We start from the raw sequence: 26179 nt of genomic DNA, 5'->3' as shown, positions 1-26179 counted from the left end.
ACTGTAAGTATGTACACAGTGATGTTGTGTACATGTTGTACACATGCACACAAACTCAAATAAAATTTGCAGGGAATCACGTGTACCTGCTTATCTCGTACAAAGCATACATTCTGTATTTGTACTACTGGGCCTGTGAAGGCTTTATGAATATGACAGAAAATTTGATATTACTGAAATACATATTTTTTGAATGTATTCTTTTTCTTACAAAGAAAATTTTTTGGTGTTAATGGTGGCATAAGAGATTAGATGGGACACGTGGCTTGTGTAGACTACTACAAAAGCAGTATAATTCTCAAAACCAGCACTTATAATGTTGCCTCTTTGGATTATTCTTTCTCTCCTTGACATCACTGTTGCTGAACTGAGGAAGTGGCCTTATAACCCAGAGACATTACATGAAAGTTTAACAAAAACTGTTTCAAATGTAAGGCCTTCAGAGAGACAGGAAAATAGGATTGTTTTCTTCTTCAGAACTTTCAATAGATAACTGGTTGTTGTAGAAATATGTGTTTAAACATGTATTTCAGTTTTCACTTTTAAAGGGGTTGACAGCTGCTGATTTGATCTATGTGCCTCATCTACTCAACAGTTACCTCTTAATAACGTGTTTCACATTTTGAACAGATATCTGAATACTTTTTTACTTGACTTTTAAATGAATGGAAGTCTTTACACTCACTTTAGAAAGTTAAATTTCTGACTGACACACACAAACACTTCTGTTTTTTTACTCTCAGCCCAAAATCAGGTTTGATGGCAGTTTGCGTTGTGCTCTTTCTGGATGTGAACTTGTTCCTTTGGTACTCTTTGATACTAAAAAAGGAAATTGTATTTTAGTAAGATTTGCTTACTGTGTGTCCAATGGAGGCTGCTCCATCTTTTTAGACTTTCAACTAGCACCAGCCCAATTTATCTCATCTCAGTGTGGTATTGCAGAAAAACAACAGGACACAGCACTAAACTTTTTCATGACACTGATATGACTGGACTTGTTCAAAGTATCTCAACTGACTGCAGTGGGTAGAATTTAACAGCCATTTTGGTTGGAACAGATGGTGTTTGCCATTTGTTGTGCCTTGCTAAAGGCATAATTTGCACTGTTTTAACACTGATAAAAGAAAATGTATGTTGTTCCTGCCTTTGGGCAAATGGCCCCACTGTATCTGTAAAGTGTCTCCACAGGATTAGCAGTAATTGCTATTGATTGATATTGTTTCACTGGTCAGTCCATTTTTAGGTTACGTTGTTTTTTGTATGTATTTTTGCGTGTGCAAGACCTCCTGTGCCAAAACCCAAAAACATAATATCATGGTCTAAACTCAGGTTTTTCCTACTCTCAAACAGCTTCATCCCATAATCAGAACCTATTTCCTTGAAATCTGTCAAACTGATTTCTAGAATAAAATTTATCATCTAGCTACTGTATCTCAAAACAATTGTTTTTAAAAGAGTAATACTTTTGTGTTTGTAAATGTATAGAAAATGATCATTTTGTAAGACTTGATTTCCAATATTGATGTGTACCATTTTATTAACTTACACTTTGTGGTAACTTAATCGTCTTTTCAATTCAGGGTTAGTTTCAGGGGCAGGCGGCCACAAGTTCAGACTCAGAGAAGCAGCGAGAGGTTAAGAGGAACCAAGTCATTATCTCAATAATGTAAGGCATTTACTTGCATTAAAGAAATCAGAATGTAAATAATTTTCTTGGATTATTTTTGTAAAATTTTAAAGAATATCTTAAATGTTATACTAAAATAAAACCTTTAATATCCAATTTAATTGTATTGTTGTTGCTGATTGAAAACAAGTCACAGTAAAAATAACTGTATCTTTATTTAAATGTACTACATCCACCAAAAAGGCACTTCCATCGAATTTCTGTCTTTTACAAAATTGTCAGAACACATCTTAAAGAGGCTGAAAAGTGACAGTGGTAAACCCAAAAACCTATCTATTTATCATGAAAGAATTGGGCAACATAGATGCATCTGGCAACAATAATGTAAGCTCCTCGTCCACAGTGACAATGCTCTAAGGGGAAATATTACCAAAAGCGCACAACCTCTTTTTTTCACAACACATACAGTACATGTCCTGGTGTAACTATCAAACTAACCCAAAAAATGTTTTAACACCCAGTGCAATAAATATACAACAATTTGAACCTTTTGTGTTTCGGAAACATGCATGAGACCTATTTTAACACCTACCTTTGACTATGATGAATCTATCATATTGTAAAGCTTGAAAAATATCACAAGTGGTTTAATCCAATTTTTATCCCTACATTTATTCAATTTTACTTATACTCACAGATCCATTACATCAGATTTTGCTCAAAATGTATGAGTTCTAACCAAAGAGGAAATTTAAAAAAGGAAAAAAAGGCGCTGGAAGTTGGAATACTCCTTTCATTATCTTTCACCACCACTACTTAGATTAAATAAAACGTATCTCGAACACAAGAAAAACGTGGAGATTTGTCTAAGTGCAACTGTACGTACAAACTGTATTAGCACATGTGAGCACAAACTGAATTTACAAACTGTTGTTAAGCTTAAAGCGGGTGCGGCAGATGTCTCACGCTACATACAGAGGAAATTAAACAAACCCTCGGTATCAAAATACATTCATAACGGTCACTGCTCTAGCTTTCAAAAAATCTTACACTCTTAAGTGAGCACCTGGCCAAAACCAATGGCGGAAAGCATAAAACAACATCCATCCATTTTGCATATTTCTTTAACAACAACAAATGCGAATTGCTGACAGTTGAAAAAAAAATCACCCTCATGCTTTAAACCCTTAATGTATCAGCAAAAATCAGCATCAGCTAATCCTGGATTTGTGATGCACTGTGACACAAGACGTTAAATGAAGGTACATGTGCAGTGGCTCACTCGTGATTGGGCTAATTTGCTGTGTAAACACATCAACCTCTCAGGATTTTACAATAACTAATTGTCCTTTTTGTTTCCGCTATCTTGAAGATTCTGAAAAGACACAACAACAAAAAAAAGAAGAGAGGAAAATGTCAGTAAATGTGTGACAATTCATCTACTGTTAATCTATATATTTTGTGTTTCTTCAGTTGAGAGCTTGGAAATTTACAGGATTTGTTGTTAAAAATGTTTGTTTTCAACAACAAAAAATAGGCCCTAGCTATTAAGTCAACAGACTTTGAGTTGATGATGAAATGGACTTGCTTCTTCACTGTTAATCATTGAGGAGCCATGTGTCTAATCTGCCTGATGCTGATTAGTTTCAACGGCTCTCTGAGATTGTTATTTCTGAGTAGTGAATGACCCAACAAATAACTGTCCTGCTGTGTTTGGAAATTAGCATCACCTGTAGCTCCTGATGTTCTTTCAGCAGTCTGTCGTACTCCCTGGCGAGACCCTCCATCTGCTTCTTCAACACATCTGCCTCTAACTGGGAGTTCTTCAAAGCTGAAGAGGAAACAAGCACACATCAGGAAGGGGCGACCCTGATTAGTGTCCAAAAATTCAGTGTCCAAACAAATGTCTCCCTTTCTTTTTCTTGAGTTGTGACATCTAATAATGGCCAGAAATTATTATGATGTCACAGTGAAGTTAACCTTTTGGATATAAAAAATGTCATAAATGAATAATTTATATGCCATGAAAAAAGTGTTGTAAAAAAGCCATGGTAGAGTGTGTCAGGAAAAAACATCAGAAAAGACATTGTATACTATGTCATGACAACATCACAGTTTATAGTATGCGTTAAAAAGTGTAATAAAAAAGGTTGAAGTACAGTTAGTTGCAAAAAGTGTCATAAAGAGGTCATAGTATAGTACATCATAAAAAGTGTCACAAACATGTCTAAGTATGACACAAAAAGTGTCAGAAAACTTTACAGTATAGTTTGATAAAAAAGAAATGTCATAAAATGTAATGTAAATGTAAATGAAAAAGCTGGTTTTAAAAAGCCATGGTATACCATGTCATAAAAATACTATAGTATTGTAGAAAAACTGTCATTAAAAGTCATAGTATAGTATGACAAACAGTATCACAAAGAAATGTCACAGTGTGTCATAAAAAACATAACATATGTCGTAGTGTGATATGACACAAAAATGTCATATAAATGTTACAGTATAGTATTTCATAAAAAAAGCTCTAAAACTTCATAGGAATCATTAGACAGCCATACTATAGCATGTTGTAATACATGTCATAAAAATGTTATAGTCTTGTATGTCATAAAGAGTTTAAAAAGTTAACTATAGTATTCCACAAAAGTATCATAGTATAGCATACCATAAAAAAACAGTCATCCTATGTCATGAAAACTTGTACTTAAATACAAATATCTTCACATAATTTTGTTCTATTAGACATTTTTGTGAAATTATGTCACATTTAGCAAACAAATTCTTGAATACTGTCTCCAGTCAACCGGTTGCACAGAGACATAAAAATAACCCTACTGTGTAAAAGCAGGTTTAATGTTCCAGTGTGCATGTGCATGAATATTCACCATCTCCTGAGGTCTTAACTTCGTCTTTCAGTTTCTCAACTTCTTTCCTCAACAGCTCCATGCCCTCTGCGGTAGCCTTGTCACCCTTCCCCTCCATTAGAGTCTGAAATACATCAAAAATACAACATTAAACTCAAGGACATGAAATACAGCTCTTTGTCAGCTAAAAAGCAAACTCTAATATAAAAGGTTCAGAGTGTGATTTCATATATACAGCAGAATTAATATCGTTTTATATTTTTTAACTAGTTTGTACTTTGAAGTTTTGTTTTTAATTCAGTTTAGTTTCAGTTAGTTGGCAGAGTGGGTTTGCGTGTTTTTATTAGTTTCAATATCAGTTTTAGTTTTTTATTATAATATGGGGGGTGGGGGGTTGTTTATTTTGCTGTCCACCTTATGCTGGGAAAACACTCCAGTGCACCCCAGGAATCCCTAGACATTTAAAAATTCAGCCATAAGAACCACCAAACCAAAATAGTGATAATAACACGGTTGCGGACTGCAAAGTCACATGGAGAAAAGTCTGGCCACTCAACTGGATATAGGGATTTGATGTTAAGATACAAAACTTCCCCAGTTATCCCACCGAAAAATAACTGAGGATGTGTTCAACTGCCTAACTATTTCTCAAAGGAATCCTGACAAACCAACAAAGTTTAAATTAAAAGCATGAAATGTAAAATCTGACACAAACAAATGTAACTTAATTTGTCAGCTACAGATAAATCCATCTCATTAATCAATAGTACAGTCAGATTTATAAGTCAACCACTGTGAAGCCCACCTGCTTCAGCAGCTCATTGTCCTCCATGTATTTCTTGGCAGCCTGGTTAGCACCGTCAGCCTGCGCCTGAAGAGCAGCCGTAGTGCTAGACGCTGATGCCAATTGGTTGATCAAGGTGACCACTCGCTTCATGACCCTGCAACATAACAATTAAATAATAGAGGTCTGAGGAACATCTCTGATTTGTCATGTTTAAGTATGAGAGAGCAAAGACTCACAGCCAGAGGAAGACGGCAAAGCCAGAGATGTAGAGGTTCCTCTGGGCTCTGAAAAGCTTCATGTGCAGGTGATCAAACATGTTGGGTTGCAGCTTGGTATCTGTACCAAGTTCTTTGGCTGAGTATTTCCTCACTTCACGCACTGCATCTTAAAAGAAAAAAGAAAAAAAGTTGTAAATAATGAGCAATAACCAAAAAGTAACTTCATTTCTACTGGAGCATCACTTTAGAAAAGAGTATGGTTCTCTGATCATCGGAGAGCTAAAAAGGTTATCCGCAATCTTCCCGATAAAAAAGTATGCAAATGAGGTGATTTTTTAAATTTAACCTTGATTTTCAAAAAAATAAAAAACAGCATACATGATTTTAAATTTTGAATATGTAGACAATTCTCTATATCTCCCATGTTGTGGCAGTTATGAGTTTAGCACTTGGACTTCTAGGTAGGTCTAACTGTTTGTAATTTATTTCTTTCCCCTAATATGTACAGACCTCGTGCAGTTTTCAGTTTTTATTACAGGACTCAATAGTGCATAATAAAAATGCCCTCTAACTCACTGTTTCAATGATTTGAGACTCAACACTTCACAACATCTCAAGTAGTCCAACTGTTAGTTATTACCGACCTACAGTATGTACAAAGTTGTATGAAAAAAAACAGATGCACTTTAAGTATGACTTACCGAGGAAGAGAACAATGAGAATTATGATCATCGTGAGAAAAACTTTGTTCCAGAACCTCGCCATCCAGCTCCAGATCCTCAGATTGAAAATTTTCTGCCATCTGCAACCCCACACACACACACACACACACACACACAATCACAATCAAAACTTCACGCCTCAAGAACAGTTTCTTCCCCTCTGCTGTCAGCATCATAACAACAATATTCAGGCCTCCCCCTCCCCCCCTCATTACACAGGCTCTCATGCAGCCCCGGAGTATAAGAACCTTATATTATTTGTGAGGCCAAATCAGTTTTTATGCATTACATTAACACACACTTAACTTGACTAACTGAAGATATTTGCACTGCAACTTCCACTCTGCACAACTGTACAATTCCTCCATTGTACCTTTTGTACATATATCTTGTCTTCTTTATATTCTATTTTTCATTTTAAATTTTATATTGCTTTTATATTTTTATCTTATATCTTAAAGTTACTATTTTTATTCTTCCTCAATGTTAACTGTTTTGCACCAAAACACCAATTCCTTGTATGTGTAAATATACTTGGAAATAAAACTGGCAGCATGTTACATTGTGTCACTGACTCACTCAACATACAGTAACAACCTTCTCCAAGATGACCAACATTGACAGTATATTTGTCACAACAATGTGCATCCCTTCTTCTGTTTTGTTGTGTTGATTACAAAATGTTGTGGTAACACAAACCTGACACACATCACACTGGTTTTAACAGACAACATTGCAACACTCAAATCCTAGCCTCTCTCTACTAGCTCCCTGTTTGCTTAAGAATTGATTTTAAGATTTTACAGATCATTTTTAAAGTGCGTCTAGGTCTGGCCCCAAACTACGTAATAGAAATGTTGACCCCAAATGAACAAGTTTGCAGCCTCAGACCTTCAGGTAGTGCCCTTCTAGCCGTTCCAAAGTTGATTATTTATTTGTATATTCTGTCTCAATCATGTTTAATTCTATCATTATTACTTTCATTTTCATGTCTACTGCTTATATTCTTTGAATGGTAGTTACTTATTGGTATGGGCTGTTATTATTTCTGTTTAAACTGTTTCTATTTTTCATTATTATCTGTCTTCCTTCTAATATGTTTTAACCTCAGTCCTCTTGTTTATTTCTTCCTTAAATTTTGTCTAGCATTATTGTTTGGCTCTTATAGTTACATTGTCTAAGCAACAAATCATTCATGAGCTTCCCTTGCCTTTTTTTGTCAAAGCACTTTTTTATTACAACTATTATTATTATTGTTGTTGTATGATTCTCACTTACCTCCTGGCTGAGATGAAGGGGAGGCAGAGGATGACAAGTATGCCTATCTCCACGTAGAGAAAGAGGGCCACAGCAGTCCATTGCAGCGTCATCTCTGGTGAGCGTCTCTCAGGTTTAACTGTTTCCTGACAAAAACAGACACAAAACCTCACAGAATTAGAGGTACAGGGCGGGTTCTGTCTCAAACAAACAAAAATGACAGAGAATATAAAACTTAGTCAGTTGAGAGGTTTCAGATAGCTAGCGCGTTTACCCCACTCTGACAACAATGCGATCTCACTTGAGAAACATGTTAAGCTCCTTACCCACCCTGTTCACAGTTCACATACCTCAACATAAACTCACAAAAGCTGCATTAACTCAGTCAAACCCACACCACTGTAGACTACTTTGGTAACAGCGCCACCACCAGCAGTATGTGACGTATGCTTATGTGATGCAAATATCCTCCACATATGCTAACACTTACAGTAATGACTTCACTCCTGTCATGGTCTGCTGATGTTCAAAATCAGAAATCCAATGCTCCGCGAATATAAGCCGATCTAACCTTGTGTTATGTTGTGTTATGTTAAGCTAACGTCTAACTTTTCCACACAGGGTAAGTCAGAGAAAGCGTTAGCGTTAAATTAGCTAACTAGCTAAGCATTTTGAAATGAAAATAGGGCGGTCAAGTAGCTTTTTGATTTAATGCAAGGTATATGGATACACAACTTACCAGTAAATCACCAAAAGTACCGACTAAAATAGAGTTAACCCACTATAAACCCACCCGACAGATATAGTATGCTTGCTTCCTCTTCCTGCCCAGCTCGCGCGAAAGACCAAGTTTCCGGTTGTATTTTCAGAGTAAAGCTAATTCAAAACCATTTCGTCATTATTTCATTATTTGACTATATATATATATATATATATATATATATATATATATATATATATATATATATTCAATTCAGCATTAACTTATGAATCATGTTCTGACTTTGTCTATAGCCCTCTCCACGGATTCAGGGTACATTTTGTCTTTAATTTGAAGGCACAAATCGCACAGCTATGTTGTTTCCTCTGATTTAGTATTTACATCAACTCTGCAGCTAAAATAGTGACACATATCTACGTTATCAGTGTCTGTAAAAATAGTACAAATTATACTTCTTTCCAAAATGCTAGGGTTCAGGAAATGAATTATTGTATGAATTATTGTATCAACTATTAAAGCTCAATGAAACATGCTAGTGGCAATATCATTCATAGTTGCTGCCTGTGAGAATATTATATATATATATATATATATATATATATATATATATATATATATATATATATATATATATATATATATATATATGTATATATATATATATACTGGAGTTAATATAGCAATAGAAAAGCCATCAGTGATACACCTTCAGCATTGCAGTTTAATTTGACATAAAAATGAAATAAAATACAATTTAAAAAAAAGGTAAAATCAAAAATATCACAATTCAATACACTCATTTTCCTGATCGTGCACTGGTCCGTATGTGTTCTGGAGGTAATCTATTACAGCTGAGGTACTGGAGAGAGAATTGAACACTTTTCTCTCAGGCTGGGAGCTAACTCTCTCCAACATGTAGATAAGATGGTGGTGGAAACAGGTGAATGGAGTGCCCTGCTCTATAGCAATGTCCACCCAGTCCCATATACACTCCAAAGGAGTATCCTCATAGCCAGTGAACATGGCAGGGTTTGCAAGCAATCCCCGCGCAGCCATCACACCTAATGATCAAATCCAAACAAATCCGGAATGAACAAATTAGAAAGGACTTTTGTCATTTATGCATTTATCCTAAGTTGATTGGTACTGAAGTGTAATTGTTGAAATCAAACCTACCATCGACACCAGTGAGCTGGTGAGTGGACTCCACATCACGGAGGTACTTTATGTCCCCATTGGCAATGACAGGGACTGACACGCTGTCTTTAATTGTCTTTATGGCATCATAATGGACAGGCTGGTGGCGTTCTTCTGCTGTACGGCCGTGAACTGTTATCCACGACACACCCGCTGATTCAGCCTTCTGGCAAAGATCCACTGTCCGCCTCAGGTCCTTGTGAATTCTGTGAGTGAGGTGAACTTGTCTTTATTCTTGTATTATTACAGTTATTCATTTAATTTTAATGCAGGACACTAGAGTTACACATTAAACATTTAATTCCATTTACTCTGACACATACAAAATGCATTTTTACCAAATACAATATAATATGTAGCTCGTTGATACTGGATTATTGAGGGCAATGCTTATATCAATATTTGGGAGTTTAAAAAATTTGATTACAATATATAGTCTGTTTGTAATTTCTTTAACATTGACAAACAATCTTGATCCAAATCCCTTAGACAGAAAACATCTGTAACCAGTGATACTGTGCAGGACATTTTACAGTTAAAAAATAACCTTGTCAGTGCTCACTGGTAGGCAAACTATGTCATGTACAATCAAATATTATGTAAAACGTGTTCCGTTTTTTCTCTCACCTTATTTTGATGGATGTTGTGTAGTTTGGATTGTCCACTTGGTTTCTGACATGTGTGACCATGTCTTTCACAAGTTCAGGCTTGTTGATGAGGCATGCACCATACCCGGCTGACATAGCCCATCTGAAAACAGAACAAAGTTAGTTGAACAGCCTACATGAATATTAAACTCTGAAAAATTTGAAAGGATGTTCATGGGGTACAGGATTTCATACATTTTTGTGCAATTATCCACCCCATTCACACTTCATTAGCATTTGAAATAAAAGACATACAAACAGAAATATATTATTTGTATCATTCTACTCTAAATGAGTATGTCAAAAAAACGTTGAGCTTTTGATCCTCAATAGAAATCAACATGCTTAAATAAGAGAGCAATAAAAAAGAGACCAGTAGCTAATATGTGTCAGGGTGTCAGTAATTATACCTTTGGGGACAGCCACAGTTGAGGTCAACTCCATCTGAGAAAGGTGCTACCACACAGGCTGCATCAGCCAGAGTCTGGGCATCATGGGCAGCAAACTGCACAATCAGGGGCCGGTCACCTGAAGAGGAAGAGGAATAACAAACAATGGAAGTACAAACAAATCTTATAATTTCTTAAATGTATGGCAGTATGGGCCAATCCACAGTTAACAACACATTCATCATGCGGTAAGACAGATATCTTTGTGTGAAGACGCAATGTATCGGAAGCGGAGGAGCAGCAAGATGTTATGATAGTGCACGATTACATGCAGCTCATATTACAATGTTGCAACTCACCCTCATTGGTAGTAAATTCACTATCTCTGGCTTTGACAGATCGCATGAAGTCTGCAGCAACTATCATTGGGGTGAAGCAGATATCACAGTTGTATTTCCTCACCAGTGACCTGAATGCAAGCCTGTGGAAGAGAAAAACGAAAAAAAGTTTAGTATATCATGCAACAGACATCATTAAAGGGTAGCTGCACATACAGTATGTCTCACGCAGGATACCCAACATGTATTTGTTAACTTATAAAATAAGTTTTAAAGTGTCTTTTTAAATTATACACAGATATTACCCAGCTGACCATTATCTTGTCAAATTGAAAAAGACATTAATGTAAATGAACCAAAGTGAAGGCTATGGAAGGAGGAGATTTGATATTGATAATATGGACCTTGATTTCACTTAATGCCTACAGTATGTTTTGTTTGGTTTCAATATAAGTCATGGCAGTAAAATCAAATGATTTTATGGCATTAATTCTAATTATTTTGGCAACATCTCATACCCACAAATCTAGGTATAATAACTCTAAACCCTTATTACTTTTTAAATGTAACCAAGCGATAAATAAAAACATTTCCTAATCAAAAAACAGGACGTCTATTAAGACAATGAATTTAAGCATCTACTTACAGTACTTGTAGCTTTATGTGTTTCTGACTTTGTGTATGTACACTGTCCTCAAGCATAATTTATGTTTCTGCGAGCTTGTTTAAATAGTGTTTAATTTATATCATTTATGTGTTTTGTATTTAACAGTTTAATAAAACTCTGAAAAAGTCTCGTGAGCACTTGATGAAAATGAGCAAAAATGCTTAACGTCATAAGGAAATGGATGGCTAACATTACAGAAAAAACACAGACTTCACTTACTTAGAATATCGCACCATCGGAGCACATATTTTAAGGACCTTTCCCTTTTCAAACATGTCCATGATGCTGCTGTTTCCGTTTGAAGTCTTCATCTTTCTCAAGTTGCGCTGTTAGCTAGCTAGCATTACGAGCTAACGAGCAAAATATTCAAGAGTGGAGCTTCGTGTAGGGATTGCTGCTACTGTCCGACATCAGACACCCTCAAAGAGGAGAATACAGTGAATACACACAACAGTCCAGCATAAATACACGAGTATATCTTAGTATATCTTCGCAACAACAAACACCGACGCTCAGTCCACCATGAGGGAAGAAGATGTGGGCGTGTCCGACCTCTGAACCCTTACGTCACACAACGCAATGTTTTCTCTCGTGCAGTAGAAGAGATTCTTCAAGGGCTCTGGTTTTCTCCATTATTTTATTTCCTTTTGCACCCTAAACATCCATTTACCGATGTAAATGTTTCTGGGTTGCGCAAGACTATGTCATTTTACATTAAAAAAAAATTATCAACCTCGCACTGCAACTTCCTACCATACATACTGCTTCATACCAGTCCATTTAATGATGCTCTAATGTTCTGTGCGGAAATAGTACTTCTTAATCTTTTAAATAACAAAAGCACATAACGCTGGATTGAGTTTATGGAATTAACTTCCTTAGAAAATGGGCCTATTACACACATGAAGAGATGTACAAACAATCCTAATGTTCTATAGGTCATTGCTGGTTTGATAGAAATAGTAAACATATCAAACTATTTTTATATTCAAAGCACCAAATTACATTTTCCCCCATATTCATCCTACAGACAATATCAAATTTGAAATTTTAACATATAAATAAAAGACAAGAGATGGAAAATAAAATAAATGCCAATGCAAAGTGAGTCTATCTTTAATTTTTAACTTTGTTTCGAAACAGTTAACTCAATACTTCTGTAGAGGTGTACCTTATCTTACTGTAGGTAAGTGAAACACCGTGAGGAAATGATGCAAGAAGTTACCCACAGACTTATTGTTCCTTAGCTCTCATCAGGTCAGGACTGCCAATGGTGGAGGCATCATCTGGAGAAACCCACCTGGCACAGAAAACAAAACAAAACAAAGAAATGAGCACTCATGCTACAGAATTTTTTTTACGCACCCCAAAGCCAAAAAGTAAAACAGAATCAGTGCTCATAAAATGGAGAAAAGTTATTTTTTCTTTGTGAAATAAGTGTAAAGGCTGAAGTTAAAAACCTCTGTCTTTTAAAGGAAGGGTCTCTCTGATATGTTTACTGTAACCAGTTTGTCCCCATAGTAATTTACAATGACTAGTAAAACAGTTTTCCCAGGTAACACTTTTTCTTAAGAAAAGGGATACATTTGTTATAGGACCTTCTGTAAGTGCACTATGCACTGATTATGTGTGGTGTAATCTCTGAAATCATTGTAAATTCAAATTAAGATCTACAATAATGAAAATGTGATTAGGAGCACACAATCAACGTCGCTCTATGGTACTTTCCCTCTCTGGCCACAGGAGGGCATTGAAGCAGCACAGTTCGAAAAATATTCCTCCTCATGAGGAGATTTAAAGAAATGCTACACCCACAAAGTGACCATTTGTAAATCGGTTAGTCATGCTGTGTTACCTTGAAATAATGAAGAAAACCTTTTTTTTTTTCTTGCATGCCTCTTTGGAAAACGGCAAGCATGTTGATTTTTGATTGATGTGGACCACTTTTAATGACAACAAAGCTATATCCCAAAACATCAGTTTTCAAACTTTCATACAATTCATGCAGTATAATACACGTCTCATTTATCCAGTTGCATGCTCTATACTTCCCAAACATGTATTTTCACTAAAGTCTTACTATATAGAACTGAACTGAAAATAAAACTTATCGATTCTCTCCTCAGTGTCAGACTCCATTGCTTAGGTTTGAGTGAAAATGCCCGTTTTTGGGGAGTAAGCAAGAAAAAGTAAAGTTTTCATCATGTATCCAGAGGTAACATGGCATGACTTGATAAACTAAAAAGGTCATTCTGCAGGGGAGTTATTCTTTAAAGGGGACATTTCCACAAAAATCAACACACACACACACACAAAAGATTGATAGCAAATCCAACTATCCAGGTTTTTTTGAGTGTGATTTCAATATATTAGCTGGTTGCACTCAAAGCATCAAAACAATAAAAAAAAGTCAACAGCTTATTTATACATGACATTCCTGTAGTCAGTTTGTTAGTGTGTCTGTAGACCAAAATGATGAACAAATACCTATGTCTGCTGTTATCTTTTAGAACAAACAGGATTACCTCTTTATAAAATACACAATTGTTAAACTGATAAACACTTTATTTCAAACTTGCACTGAATAAGTGACTAATATCAAAAAATAAGCATCAACAGATACATCTATAACGCACAAAAGGGAATCACAAAAAATATCCCCTGTCATGACTGTGGAGAGACCCGTTAAACATCTGATAAAAACTCAGAACCTAAAACTAACAGAATAAATACGATTTCAATCCAAGTCAAGCCAAAGAAAGGGATGGCAGAGGAATGCAGCTTGTTATTTTCACTAGTAAGCCAGTGAGTCATATCAAAAATAATATCCACTTTTCAGTAAACTCCACACTCATACATCTGTACTTCCAACAAAAACAAAAAAAGTTTGCTTAATCTACCAACATTTACATAATACATTATGAATTGCAGCCAAAGTGACCAGAGAGAAGGCATGGGAAGAGCTTAGCTTGTGTCTATGTTGTGCAGAAACACACAATACCCTGTGAACAAACAAAACACAGTGTAGATACATTTGTGATTTCTTAGCATGCACATCTACTCCAGCTCCACATTTCATTTACCTTTCCTATGCCTTGCATGTGAGTCTCTTTGAGCCATGTTAGCAGTTTTAAAAAGAACTCTTCATTGCAAACAAATTATTTGAACTGAGGCAGGCCTCACCATTTAAATTTAAAACCAATCACTCTGCATACCTGACCAAATGTATGACATTAGGAGAGAGACTGCTGAGTGCAAAGTCTCCTCATCTTAGTCTGAGTCAATTCTACAGCCAGTAAAAACAAATCAAATATGCCTCTGGAAACCAACAAGCTACAAAGTGAAGCATTTAATGAAATATCCATGAACATGAAGACATGTACTGGTTGGATATTCAATCCACTTTGTCAATGTCTTGTCTCTAATCTGATATCTGTTACGCCGTAGCACAGGTGCTTCCTGTCCACAGCTTAGGAGGGGTGCATAAAAAGATAACAGGCTACACAACTGTTAAAAGAAAGCACAGCAGGTCAATGGCAGCCAGCCTTAGGGGAGCTACAGTATAGGGACCATGGGAATAACCACCCTTGTGCCCCCCCAGCCATCTGTTCCCTCCCTCACTGAGGTAGCTCTCTGCGTCCAGCCATCTCCAGCTCCACACTGGAGAGGAAACGTTTGGATAGTCGGTGGCAGTCGTAGCTCAGCTCTGTAGTGTAGAGGGCGCTGGTTTTCTTGGGGTAGACGATGGTGGTGCTATTGAAGTGCTGTGGCCGATGGCGAGGCTGGAACTCCAGCTGTGTCTTGTAGTGGCGCCAGGTACTGTGGGGCACAGCCATGATGGTCTGACTGCAGTGTTCAAGGCCCTGACCCGTGGGCTGTAAGGCCACGCCCTGGATGAAGTGGCGATCCGAGTCATAGTGCACAGATGAGGTGTATCTATGGAGGAGGAAAAGTGTAAGGATTTATTTATTGCAAAACAATGGAGTGAAATTAGTCTTTATTGGAGCTGCAACAATAACTGAATGATTGTTAACTATCAAATGAATCACCAACTGACGTCAGGCAGATATGGCTCAGAGGTAGAGCTGGTCATCCACTAATCCGAAGATCTGTGGTTCGTTCCCTGGTTCCTCCACCCCGCAAATCGAAGTATCCCTGGGCAAGATACTGCACCCCAAATTGCTCCCAATAGCTGTTTTTGTAAGTGTGTGAGTGCGTTTGACAGGCTACTGAGTAGCAAGTGGTACACTCAGCCATTTGTGTGTGAATATGTGTGTGTGTGTGTGTGTGAATAGGTGAATGTGAGGTAGTGTAAAAGTGCTTTGTGTGGTCAGCGGACTAGAAAAAAATTCCATACAAGTGCAGTTCAAATTGTCATTTAGTTTGATGACAGATTAATCAGTATGAGCAATTTTTTAAGAACAAAAGCTGTCAAAATTCCCTGATTTTCACTTCTTAAATATATGAATATTTCCTAGTTTCTTTTCTCCTCTTTGACAGCAAGCTCTTTGAGTTGCAGACAAAACAAGACATTTGAGGATGTATTCTTGGGCTTTGGGAAACACTGATTGCCATTTACCACCATTTACCAACATTTGACAGACCAAATAACTAATCAGTTAATCAAGAAAATTATCTGCAGATAAAATCAACGATGAAAATATCATTAGCTGCAGCCCTAGTCATCATATCATAGCTGGATGCACTAGCTATCCATTACAGTTCAATGCAATATCTGTCCAAGTCCACTGTTCTCTTGTCTTTCTCATGTACACACTTCACAGTTGTTGGCCATCTTAATACACATTAAAGTAAAAATACTACAACCTACATGCCCTCCCAATGTGCCATTTTTGCGCATATCACCCAGCAGGTCTAATGCTGCACAGGAGAGGTCATATCACAGCCAACCCACCTTATTTCCTTTGCCGGTAATGGATCAAGTGCTATGCCTTCCCCAAAGGACAATGGGTGTAGCTGCTGGAAAGATCCGGTGGGTAAAACTGGAACCTGCAATACAAAAATCAGCCTCACAGTTAAAACACCAAAAGCCAATACAGTAAGTTCTCAGAACTGACCCAGTTTCTGCAGCTGGCCAGAACATGCAGGGAGTTCTCGAAGGGATGCATCAGTGTTATTTCCAAAGAAATTCCACAAATTTGGTTTATTTAACAAAAAAATAGCTCTTTGAGAATCAGAAAAACACTGGGTCGTTTGCCTAGCTTCAAAGGAAGTCTCCGAAAAGTTTAAATCACAGCATATAGTTAAGTAGTATTGTTACCTACCAAGGAGCCCCTTCCCTCGTCCTCGGACACCGGGCTCACGCCGCCGGCTTTCTCCGCACACACAGGCAGCAGCCAGGCGCTGGGGCTCGGGCTCGGGGGTAACCCGGAGTCCGGGCTGTCAAGTCCTCTATCAGCCCTGCAGCTCATATCCAGTGGATCTCCTTCACATACATTTGGCAAGTTCAACCTGCCAACCATTTCTGGTTAAAAGTTGCAAAAGTCCAGCGACTAAAACGCAGATTGCGAAAGAGAAATGTGTCCAGGTTGCAGTTCCGTATGAGTTTTTCCGTCTTCTGGTTTGTTGCAAAGTCCTACGGTGTTACTGCAAACCTCCTCCAGGACAGGATGCACAGCTGCCCGCTGGAAATATCATCAGCTAGGCGGTAACTCACTGCTCCGACCTAGAAACCTTCAAAACACGAAAATCAAAAACTTTCCTTTACTTTAGAATTGAAAATGTATTAACACTTAGCCCAGTTCCGTGGTGAATGTGCATAAAGAGATGAAAAATTAACTTGCTTTTTAACGGAGCAGAGGGGATGTAAGGGAATAGCGCTGCCCGCGGCTCGTCTTCAAACTTCTCCCTCAAAGGGGCCTTCACATCCACAAACACACCAAAGGAAACGCCTTTTCAAGCACTTTACAGCCTCCTGATTGGATGGGGGATAAGTGGCAACCAGAGACAGGGCTGGTCATGGGAATTTTTCCAGTCCCATTCAAATTAGATCCTGGTAAAACCAGGTTGATATTTTTTCCTGGTATTGTGCATGAAATGAAGCACAATACACCCATTTGATAGAGCGCAGGGGGGAAATGGTGGCAAATGTTTTAATAGTGTTCAACAACTGTATTTGTAGCACACAATTCAGACAACACAAATCAACAACATTTTATACATGAAGGCAGGAATGTGTACACCAATGCAGTTACGTTTACTTGATTTACTACCACAGAGAGGCATTGCCATCAAAATCAATTATCGTGAGCACTGATTTTAAATTAACCATTTTTGTTTTCTTCCATAAACATTGCTGAGGACACATGCAGCTTCAGTGAGCCAGAGATCACTGGGACTGTATATAAAGAGACCCATTTTGTTGTCTCTTGGGAAATGAAGGCATGAATACATGGATATGCTAACAAAACCTTATTTCCATGTCAATGCAAAGAAGAAAGAGGATTAAATTATCAAAGAATATTTTGGGACTGTTAAATACGACTGACCACACGCACAAATGCCCACTTCCTGGTATGTAGACATATACAGTATACATCCCAGGCAATGGCCCAAGTTAAGACTTCAGCGAGCTGGTTCTAATTTCCAAGTCAACCTAGAGGGATTTTAAATGCCAAGACAAAGATGGTCTCATGTCTGACTGGAGATGCAGGAAATCCAGATTCTCTTTGTCCCAGACTTGGGGACTTTAAACCAAGAGACAGTAATACATTTTAGGCCACAATTCACACATAGAGTCCAGACACTTGCGTGCATATCCACTCTGATGGACAGCGGAGATGCAAACCAGTTTTGACCCAGTGCCCCCCTTCAATAAAATAGATTAAGATCAGGCTGCCTGTAATTAATTTGTATTAGACGTGTCCCGGACAGCACCACAAACGTTCCTCTGAGTGCATACACGCTCTGCAATAATGTACTTATGTTACAAAGCGCAGACATTGGTTACATGAAAAGCAAGGTGGGAAATTACAGAAGGAAAGAACATATGTAACAAGAGCAAGTAGCATCTGAGGAAGTTTCTTCATATTCCAGCATCACCTTGGGTTCATATCACTGTCAGTCGGAAAATTCAGTCACTTTTTTGCTCTTTCTCCATGATAATGGAATGGAGCATAACAAAGTCTTTGAGATGAATTACTGCGAGAGATAGATATGACCATCCTGGCTGGCAGCCATTTAAATTTTCAAGATTTTAGTGTTTTTCTTTTTTAAAGTCTTTTCTTGATGAGTTTTTCTAGTTTGCGGATGCGGGAGGACTCCTGCTCAGGGGTTGGGGTGCTGAAGAGAGAAGGGCCGCCATCTGCTCCCGAGGGTGGAGTGGGTAGCCTCTGTCTGAAGAGCTCCAGCATGCTGCTCTGTTCACTGCGCTTCAGGCCCTTTTACAAACATCCATGCACAAGTACACGCAAACCAAGAGGAAAATCACAAAGAATGGATAAAGAAAACTGTTATTATGCATAACAAGAGGAAAATGCAAATGTGTGTTTGTTCACAGTAACAGGTTAGAAAAATATACAAAAACAAATTTCGGGAGAATGAAAAAGAAGAGATCATGGGCAAAGTAAGAGAAAATACAAAGTTACAATGTTAAAGCAATAGCCTGCCATTTTGTGTGATGTGGTAATTTCCTTTTTTTTTGCTTAAAGCTAGATGAGAAGATCCCAGCCCCAGTCCTTTATGTAACTGGTCAGCTTATCTTAGCATAAAGACTGCTAGCAGAGGGAAATAGCTTGTATCGCTCAGTCAAAGGTAACAAAATCCACCTACCTGGAACCTTGAAAGACCCTGACACACCAAACTGATGTTTGGCCATCTGTAAAGGTATGGCTGTAGGTGAGCATCTGTGGCCCTCGTCGCTGTGGTGTTTCCTGCATTGATAGTTCTCACTGACGCTAGTTGATGCAAGTCAGCTTTTTTTTTTTACGCAGATTCAGCATGTTGAATCTGTATCTGTACTGGCAGACCCTGTCAGTGAATTAAATCCCTCTGATTGGCAGTTCAGTTCAGCGCAAAAGAAAAGAAACACAAGTGAGGAAAGTAAACAAAGAGCTAAAGTCAAGAGGAAGTGAGGTCGAAAGAAACTGGTTATATAAGGTAAGGTTGTTTTCCTTTAGCCATTGAGCGCTTTAGCTGAAATGTTTCCTGGTGGTTTGTGTTATTGTTCACTGGTGCACAGTAAATATGCTTTGTTCTTTCGATATTGGGTTGTGTTATTAATGTGCTAACTGGCTAACCAGCGCCATGACAGTCTTCTAGTTTCTTGTTGAATAGTGATTACAGATGACTGCCATCTGCTGTTATGGAGTGGTATTTCCTCTAACGCAGCCACAGAATGTTCATGCTGGTTGGCCATCAGTTTGGTGTGTTCATGTGCAACATTTTGGCCAACACATGGAGAGGTGGGGCGATGTAGCAGGGGGCTTTTATCGATACAAGTGCTCTGATGTCAGTTTGGTGTGTATGGTCCTTGAAGGTTACCAGATCATGTTAAATCTTTTGTTTAATCTATGCGAAAAAATAAAGTGAAAGAAACTTCAGCTTGTGGTTTTACGAGGGGTTATGAGCAGATGTAAATTAGTGAGCTTTATAGGTGAGGGGAGGCAGATTTTGTTACTTTCAAACAAATCCAGGCTAGCTATTTCCACCTGATAAGCTAAGCTCACCAGGCCCAGCTCCATATTTAGGACACTAAAGAGAGTCTTCTCATTGAATTCATTACCTTAGTTCCCAAAATGTCAAATTTTCCCTATAAATTACTGGTAAAAACAAACAGACCTTCATGTCCAGAATCTTCTGGAAGGTTTCAGGATTTCCATCAGCCAAGAGCTTGATGTAGTTGTCAACAAACACCACTGGTGGTTCATGTGGGGCCATCACCACCTGCAGGAAAGTAGAGTTTAATGCTGGTTTCTCTCCTCCCTCCTTTCCTGTGAACCATCATGGGACGACCCAAGAGATCTTTAAATGATCCCACATGGGCAGCTATGGCCTAAATCAGGGAAAGGGGGGCTTAAACTGACAAAACCAAGTAGTTGTTATAGCTGCAAACAGAATTTGGGACTATGGTTCTTTATTTAGAAGCCCTCTTCTCACTCTCTTTTTTCCTTTTACACGCCAATTACTCCATGCATCGGTGGGCAAGAATTGGTTTCACTGGTAATTATTTTGGGGGTATAATGAGTCTGGGCAAATATCAGCATTAGTCAAGAGCAGGCAGAAAAGGTTTAATGGGGCACACGTCTTCCTGGATTAGATTCTATTTGTTGTTGTTTTTTCCAACAATAGAGACTGGGTAGAAAACGTGGATCGGGTAGTATTTCAAGCAGCCGCTACAAAGCAGGCAGACGAACACATGGCTGACAGACCCCCACCTCCCATCTCATGCATGCACGCAGGGATCATCTCACAAAAAGTTTCTCCATTCCTTCATTTAAAAAAATGATCCAATTCAGAATTTACTCTTTTTACTCAAGGCAAACTATATGAGAAGGTGAGCTGCACAAGGAGGGAGAGTTTAGGAATCAGAGGCAGGAGGGAAAGAGAGAGAGGAGCAGGCATGAAAGACTCAGGATCGTATGGAATTCTTTGCTTTCTTACTGACTGAGTGATTTACTTAGCAACTGTCCTGGAGCCAGGCCAAGGGAAAGGCCTTTAGGGGCCTTGTAAAAAAGGGAAAGACAGGGAGAGAGGGAGTTTAAGAATGAAAACGGGCACGAAAAGGGAGAAAGAGAGCACCAATGTGAGAGGGGTGGTGGGGGTGGTACAAGGGGGGGCTTTTAAATGCTCCCCAGAAGAGAACTTGAGAGGTGGGAGAGAGAGCTGGAGCTATGGTGGGCTGGGCTGGAAGAGCGTGGAAAACAGCCACGTATCACAGGCATCATACCGGCCAGGAGAGGCCGGCTCAGACAGAAAGAATCCTGTGTATTCTGAACATAACAGAGCACTGGCTCACAAAGCACAGTACCTATATTCATCTTTAACACCCAAAGTAGACACTTTGACAGATACATAAAGATTTTTGGAAGAAATTGAAAGAAAAGAAAAACAGTGATAACTCCTGTGAATTGAAGCACATGACAATATTGCATCCATTTATAGCTATGCTAATCAATATCTTACACTACCATTGGATCAATGAGTACTGTGTAATGTACCCATGAAACTGATCTCAATTCCCCACAGCTTTAGTGACTATTTTGTCAACTTTAGGCTTCTTGTTTTGGTTTTAGGACACAAAATGTCATTATTTTGGTTCAGTCTTACTGCTCTATTCAGCTGAAGGCAGCAGTTTTTAGCAAACAAGCTCAGATAAACCACTTTACACTACCTGCCCGTTACCAAACAGCAGAGGGGCAAAGTTAGCAGCTAGCTGGTGAAACCTGTGAAGCATTTGGCACAAAGAGCCAAATATTTCCCTCCTGTTTGGCTTGGCTGTTACCAGCCACTAACCCAGCACCTGCTAATTTAACAAATTCTAATGTAACAAAAACACAATTCTGATTTTCAGGTGATTACACACTACAGAAAACACACTTATTATATTATTTTTCACTTCTGCTGCAAATATCACCATAAACACTGAACACTGGACTTTTAAAATGACTTTGGAACCATAACATACAATCAAAAACATGCAGCCATGTACAACAACCAAATTTGGTGAATAATTATGGTTTTGCCCAAACAGACAATAGATGACTTATGAGTTAACAGGATGACCAGGTCCAATATTAGATATACCATAAAAAGAGCTGATTAAAAGACTAAGTGTGTAGAAACACAAGCTTTCCTCACACTCCGATTTAACCCTCTGGATTACCTCTGCAATTTCTCCAGGTTATAAATTGAAACTGGCAAAAACAATACTGTTCAAATTCAAAGACTTTAAATTCTGCTTAATTATTTGAAATGTACAGGGAATCCTGAAGTGGACTTTCTGCTGAAATCTAAAAGTGATCTTTAAAAACTTAAAGTGCTCTTTCGATTGTCCCCAATGACTTGCACTTTCTTGGTTGGGGTATGACAGATTTAATTACAAGTCACAGCATTGCAGACTGTAATTTAAAACTATTGTTGAGGCTAGACAGAGGAATTCTTGTACTGACCCTCTTTTGGTGGAGTTGTCTTTCAGAGGCTTCAGACTTAGCCCAGGGTGGAAGCAATTACCTGTGAGGAACCTTGATGTTGCACCAAGTTGATGGCTAAAATGCTGCCAATAAGGCAAAACCTTCTCTTTAATCATTCAGTTCTGATGTGCTTCTGTGGGGTGTTAGCTCCTGGTTTTTCCTTTTATACTTTTTATAGAATCAGATTTTTACTCTCCTCAGTGATTTTTTGTCTTCTATCAGTTATCAATGTGAATCACTCGGAGGCTTTCATGCAGTGTCAGCTACGTCTCTAAGTTCCTCAGGAGCTACACAGATCACATTCCAGATGAAGGGGCCCGCTGGCAGTCAAAAAAGCAGACAGTGAATGCTGATGTGAATGCATTCTATAATTCTATAACGTGAAAGCCCCTTTAATGTATGGCAGATGAGTGGAAATTCATGTACTGTATATATATTCAGGGCATTTTTCCAGGGAACAAAGACAAGCTATAAACGGGCCATATGGAACAGCGCACATCTCAGCAGAAAATAGTCCGGAGAGGCTGTCAGATCTGAAATGCTGAAAGAGGTTTGGACAGTCGATGTCTGAGACAAAACAAAGTTAGTGTGCCTGGAGGCCCAAGTCTAAGACACAGTGTAGGAGCCGTTACAGTATTATAACATAATATTATAGCACAGCTTAGCACGATCGGCTGTCACTTTGTCCAAAAATCCAAACTGAACAAATGTGAAATGACAAGCAATTCGATCAAATGAATCTGACCGCTGCGTCCCCCCTGACTGTCTCACAAGCATGTGTGGCCAGCCATGTCCATCTGTCTGGGGTTAGAGCAAGTGTCTTATTCTTTAGTTTTTTTTAATTTTTTCATACAATTGCACTATGGGTTTTGAGATTGTGGTGGAACTTCAAATTTTATATAGTGGCTCCTGTGGGCTACATATCCTTGCATATAAATCTTGCAATCTTGGAGGAAAAAGCATTTTTACAAGGTCCTGACAAGAGGCCTGCTGAAGCTGAGTTTGCCGAATAGTAGCCAGTCAGATAAGGTTTTACACTTCGCTTGTCTGTGGCACATCCGCTGCCTAAATTGGGTGGCAAGCTAATGTTAGCAGGTAAGTCTGCACATTTGTTGTGGTTCTTGAGTAAGACAGCAGCTTTGTAAAAAGGTGCAAAACAGCCATGTCTCTGGATATTATCCCATTCACGGTGTAGAACCCAAAATACTTCTGGACACTACTTCTCAGATGCTTTTGAGTTGTGACTGTCTGCTCAGGACAGCTTTGCTCGCCAGTGTCCTTCATGTTCACAGCAAACATTGGCATCTTTTCTTGTGCTTAGTTTGATGGAGGGCAACAGGACACGCAGCAGGTCAAGCTGACAGTGACATTTTAGAGCGTCCTATGCTGGATTACACAGCAAATGGTCTGATGTGCATATAGACCATAATCAGGGGTCAGCAACCTTGGCCATGCATGCATGCGGTAGCTTAACAAATGCCACAATAGCAGGCACACTAGCATTAAGTGTGATAATTAGCGAAAAGAGTGTGCATTAAGACAGCTGATTTGAAAGCAGCCATGGTATTTCACACTTGATGATAGTGTAGATGTATATCACGTTTGGCAGCAATGGCAAGATACTCTAGTTTGACCGTATGAGAGGAGCTCTTCTGCTTAAAAATAATGCCTCAAACAAGAAATGGTGAGAACAGTGCCAATGTTTTTATGGAGCATTCTGAGGGCCAAGATATTGACCATTTGATAAGGCACACTCATTAACAAGAAATTTAAGAAATGGCACTTCTTATCAAAAAAGCTGCCAATCCCTGCTGGAAAAAAACCCAAACTGTTGTCCTTCTAGACTGTAAATTTTGAATTTGAACATGTCATTAAAGTTCGAAAATTACCTACTTTTGAACAAACAATCAAATTTCAAATAAAAAGTGACAGCCCTATAGCACGATTAGAGCAGGTCACACTAACAGCTGTAAACATCAAGACTGTCTAACCACGATTACTTCAGGAAATAAGAAAAGCCTTCTTGGAATTCAAAGGAAATCAAAGGGACAGGCATGTACTTTGTGTGTGTGTGTGTGTGTGTGTGTGTGCGTGTGTGTTTGTGTGTTTGTTTGTGCGTGTGCTAAGTGCATTTCTAGACACTCAAGAGACAGTTAATTAGGGAGGGGTTCATTTACAGCAGTCACATACCATTGTCCTCTTAGGGTCTCTTCAGGTAATTCTGAAGCCAGACTAAACAACATCCGATATTCACCCTGTTATGCAGTGCCTATTTTTGTGAGTAGACGCATGTCTCTACTCATATACTCGATCACACCTTTCCACTGGCTGAAGGTCAACCACATACTGTGTCAAAGAATGTTTGTGTGCGTGTCTGTGTTGGCTCGTCTCACATTTGTTAAACCAGTAGTGCATGAGCTCTATTCCTCTTCCCTCCCCACCTCATGTGAGGTGGGTTATTTTATGGAAACATTCTCATAAAGTGCTATTGTGAGTGGGGTTAAAGACACAATTAAAGGGTTATTCTGCCCAAAATAAACTCTAAATAGATAATCTGCGTGAGTGACTCAAAACAAACACTTAAATACTGGCTCGCCAGTCAAACCACAAACACTCAATGGAGAAATGTTCTCTTTTGTTGCTTCTAATGACGGAACCTCAATCAGTGGAAAAAGCAGTTAGCTGCAGGTTGTGCCAGACTATACTTGGTCTCAAGCTAGCATAAACACTAAAAGCTTGTGTTTAATTGCATATGTCAGAGTTTCAACATTAAATCTGTACAATGGCAAACAAGAGATAAAGAAAATTATTCAGACAGCACTCACGCAGAAGGGTCTATCTAAAGTTCCAATCCTTTAAAGGTCAGAAAGTGAAGCTTTGGTTGTAAAAATGGTCGACACGAATTAAGCTACCCAAGTTAAATATCATAAAATCTAAAGTGTCCCATAAAGATCAAGCAGCCCTGATAATGTGTTTAAGTTGAATTATTTTGTATTTAGAGAAGAACTAGAGTTCTCGTTAAAATCTTTCAGTTAGAGATGCAAGCTCATTCTGAGTTCGTACATGAAAAGTAAACTGTTTAAATTAATCTCTACTGGGTCTGAAAGCGAGGTTGAGTGTTTTTCCAACATCTTTATCTCAGGAAGGTCCTTCCCTTCACACAAATTTGTACCCAAAGCTGCACAGACAAAGCCACTCACCTTTAGAATCATCTCTGCACGGGTCATGCCTTTCACCACAATCTTGGTGTAGCTTGCAGGTGCCTTGCGGAGCACCTGGGAGCCTATGGAGGGCAGATCCAGCAAGACTGTCTTCAGGGAGTGAGTGTCAAGGAGGAGCTGGTGGGGTAGGATAGGATAAGAACAGTTATACCAGTGCACACAGTGTAATAATCATGTAACAGCATAACTTCACATACAGTTTAAAATGTATTAAGATAATGACTCACAATGCAGCTTTAAAACAGATCAGCATATATTGAACTTACTTGTTCAGCTCCCACCATGCTGATAGGCTTACATCTGAACAGGTGGTTGATAAATTTGGGAATGAAAGAACTAAGGGAGGAAAATAGTAACAAGTCAGCTTTGAA

The 26179-nt window shown here is 38.5% G+C and overlaps 3 protein-coding genes across 3 annotated transcripts in view; all 3 read right to left on the bottom strand.

Moving 5' to 3' along the window:
* Positions 1–1823: 1823 nt before the first annotated feature.
* dus4l (dihydrouridine synthase 4-like (S. cerevisiae)) lies at positions 1824–12626 on the bottom strand. Its single transcript, XM_042486943.1, is given in 14 exon segments — positions 1824–3002; positions 3358–3458; positions 4516–4618; positions 5300–5435; positions 5518–5665; positions 6201–6301; positions 7500–7624; positions 7805–7809; positions 8994–9260; positions 9376–9602; positions 10024–10146; positions 10454–10571; positions 10792–10913; positions 11657–12626. Coding segments are annotated over 14 exon segments (1737 nt in total). The 5' UTR covers positions 11782–12626; the 3' UTR covers positions 1824–2966.
* Positions 12627–13984: 1358 nt separating this feature from the next.
* On the bottom strand, positions 13985–17296 carry rflnb (refilin B). The gene is made up of 3 exons (XM_042486660.1): positions 16723–17296; positions 16353–16447; positions 13985–15373 (listed from the first exon to the last, which is right to left on the bottom strand). Exons 1-3 carry the CDS (start codon positions 16918–16920, stop codon positions 15055–15057), a joined length of 612 nt encoding a protein of 203 aa, XP_042342594.1. The 5' UTR covers positions 16921–17296; the 3' UTR covers positions 13985–15054.
* Positions 17297–18293: 997 nt separating this feature from the next.
* The window catches only part of vps53 (VPS53 subunit of GARP complex), a 31096-nt gene continuing 23210 nt past the window's right edge, over positions 18294–26179 (bottom strand). Inside the window, 4 exon segments of the mRNA XM_042486659.1 lie at positions 18294–18837; positions 20237–20341; positions 25788–25925; positions 26075–26144. Of these exon segments, the coding sequence (XP_042342593.1) occupies positions 18670–18837; positions 20237–20341; positions 25788–25925; positions 26075–26144 (481 nt within the window). The 3' untranslated portion in view covers positions 18294–18669.

Source organism: Plectropomus leopardus, chromosome 5 (genome assembly GCF_008729295.1).
Source record: "Plectropomus leopardus isolate mb chromosome 5, YSFRI_Pleo_2.0, whole genome shotgun sequence".
Classification (NCBI taxonomy): Eukaryota; Metazoa; Chordata; class Actinopteri; order Perciformes; family Serranidae; genus Plectropomus; species Plectropomus leopardus.
This window is presented reverse-complemented; position numbering and strand designations above follow the sequence as displayed.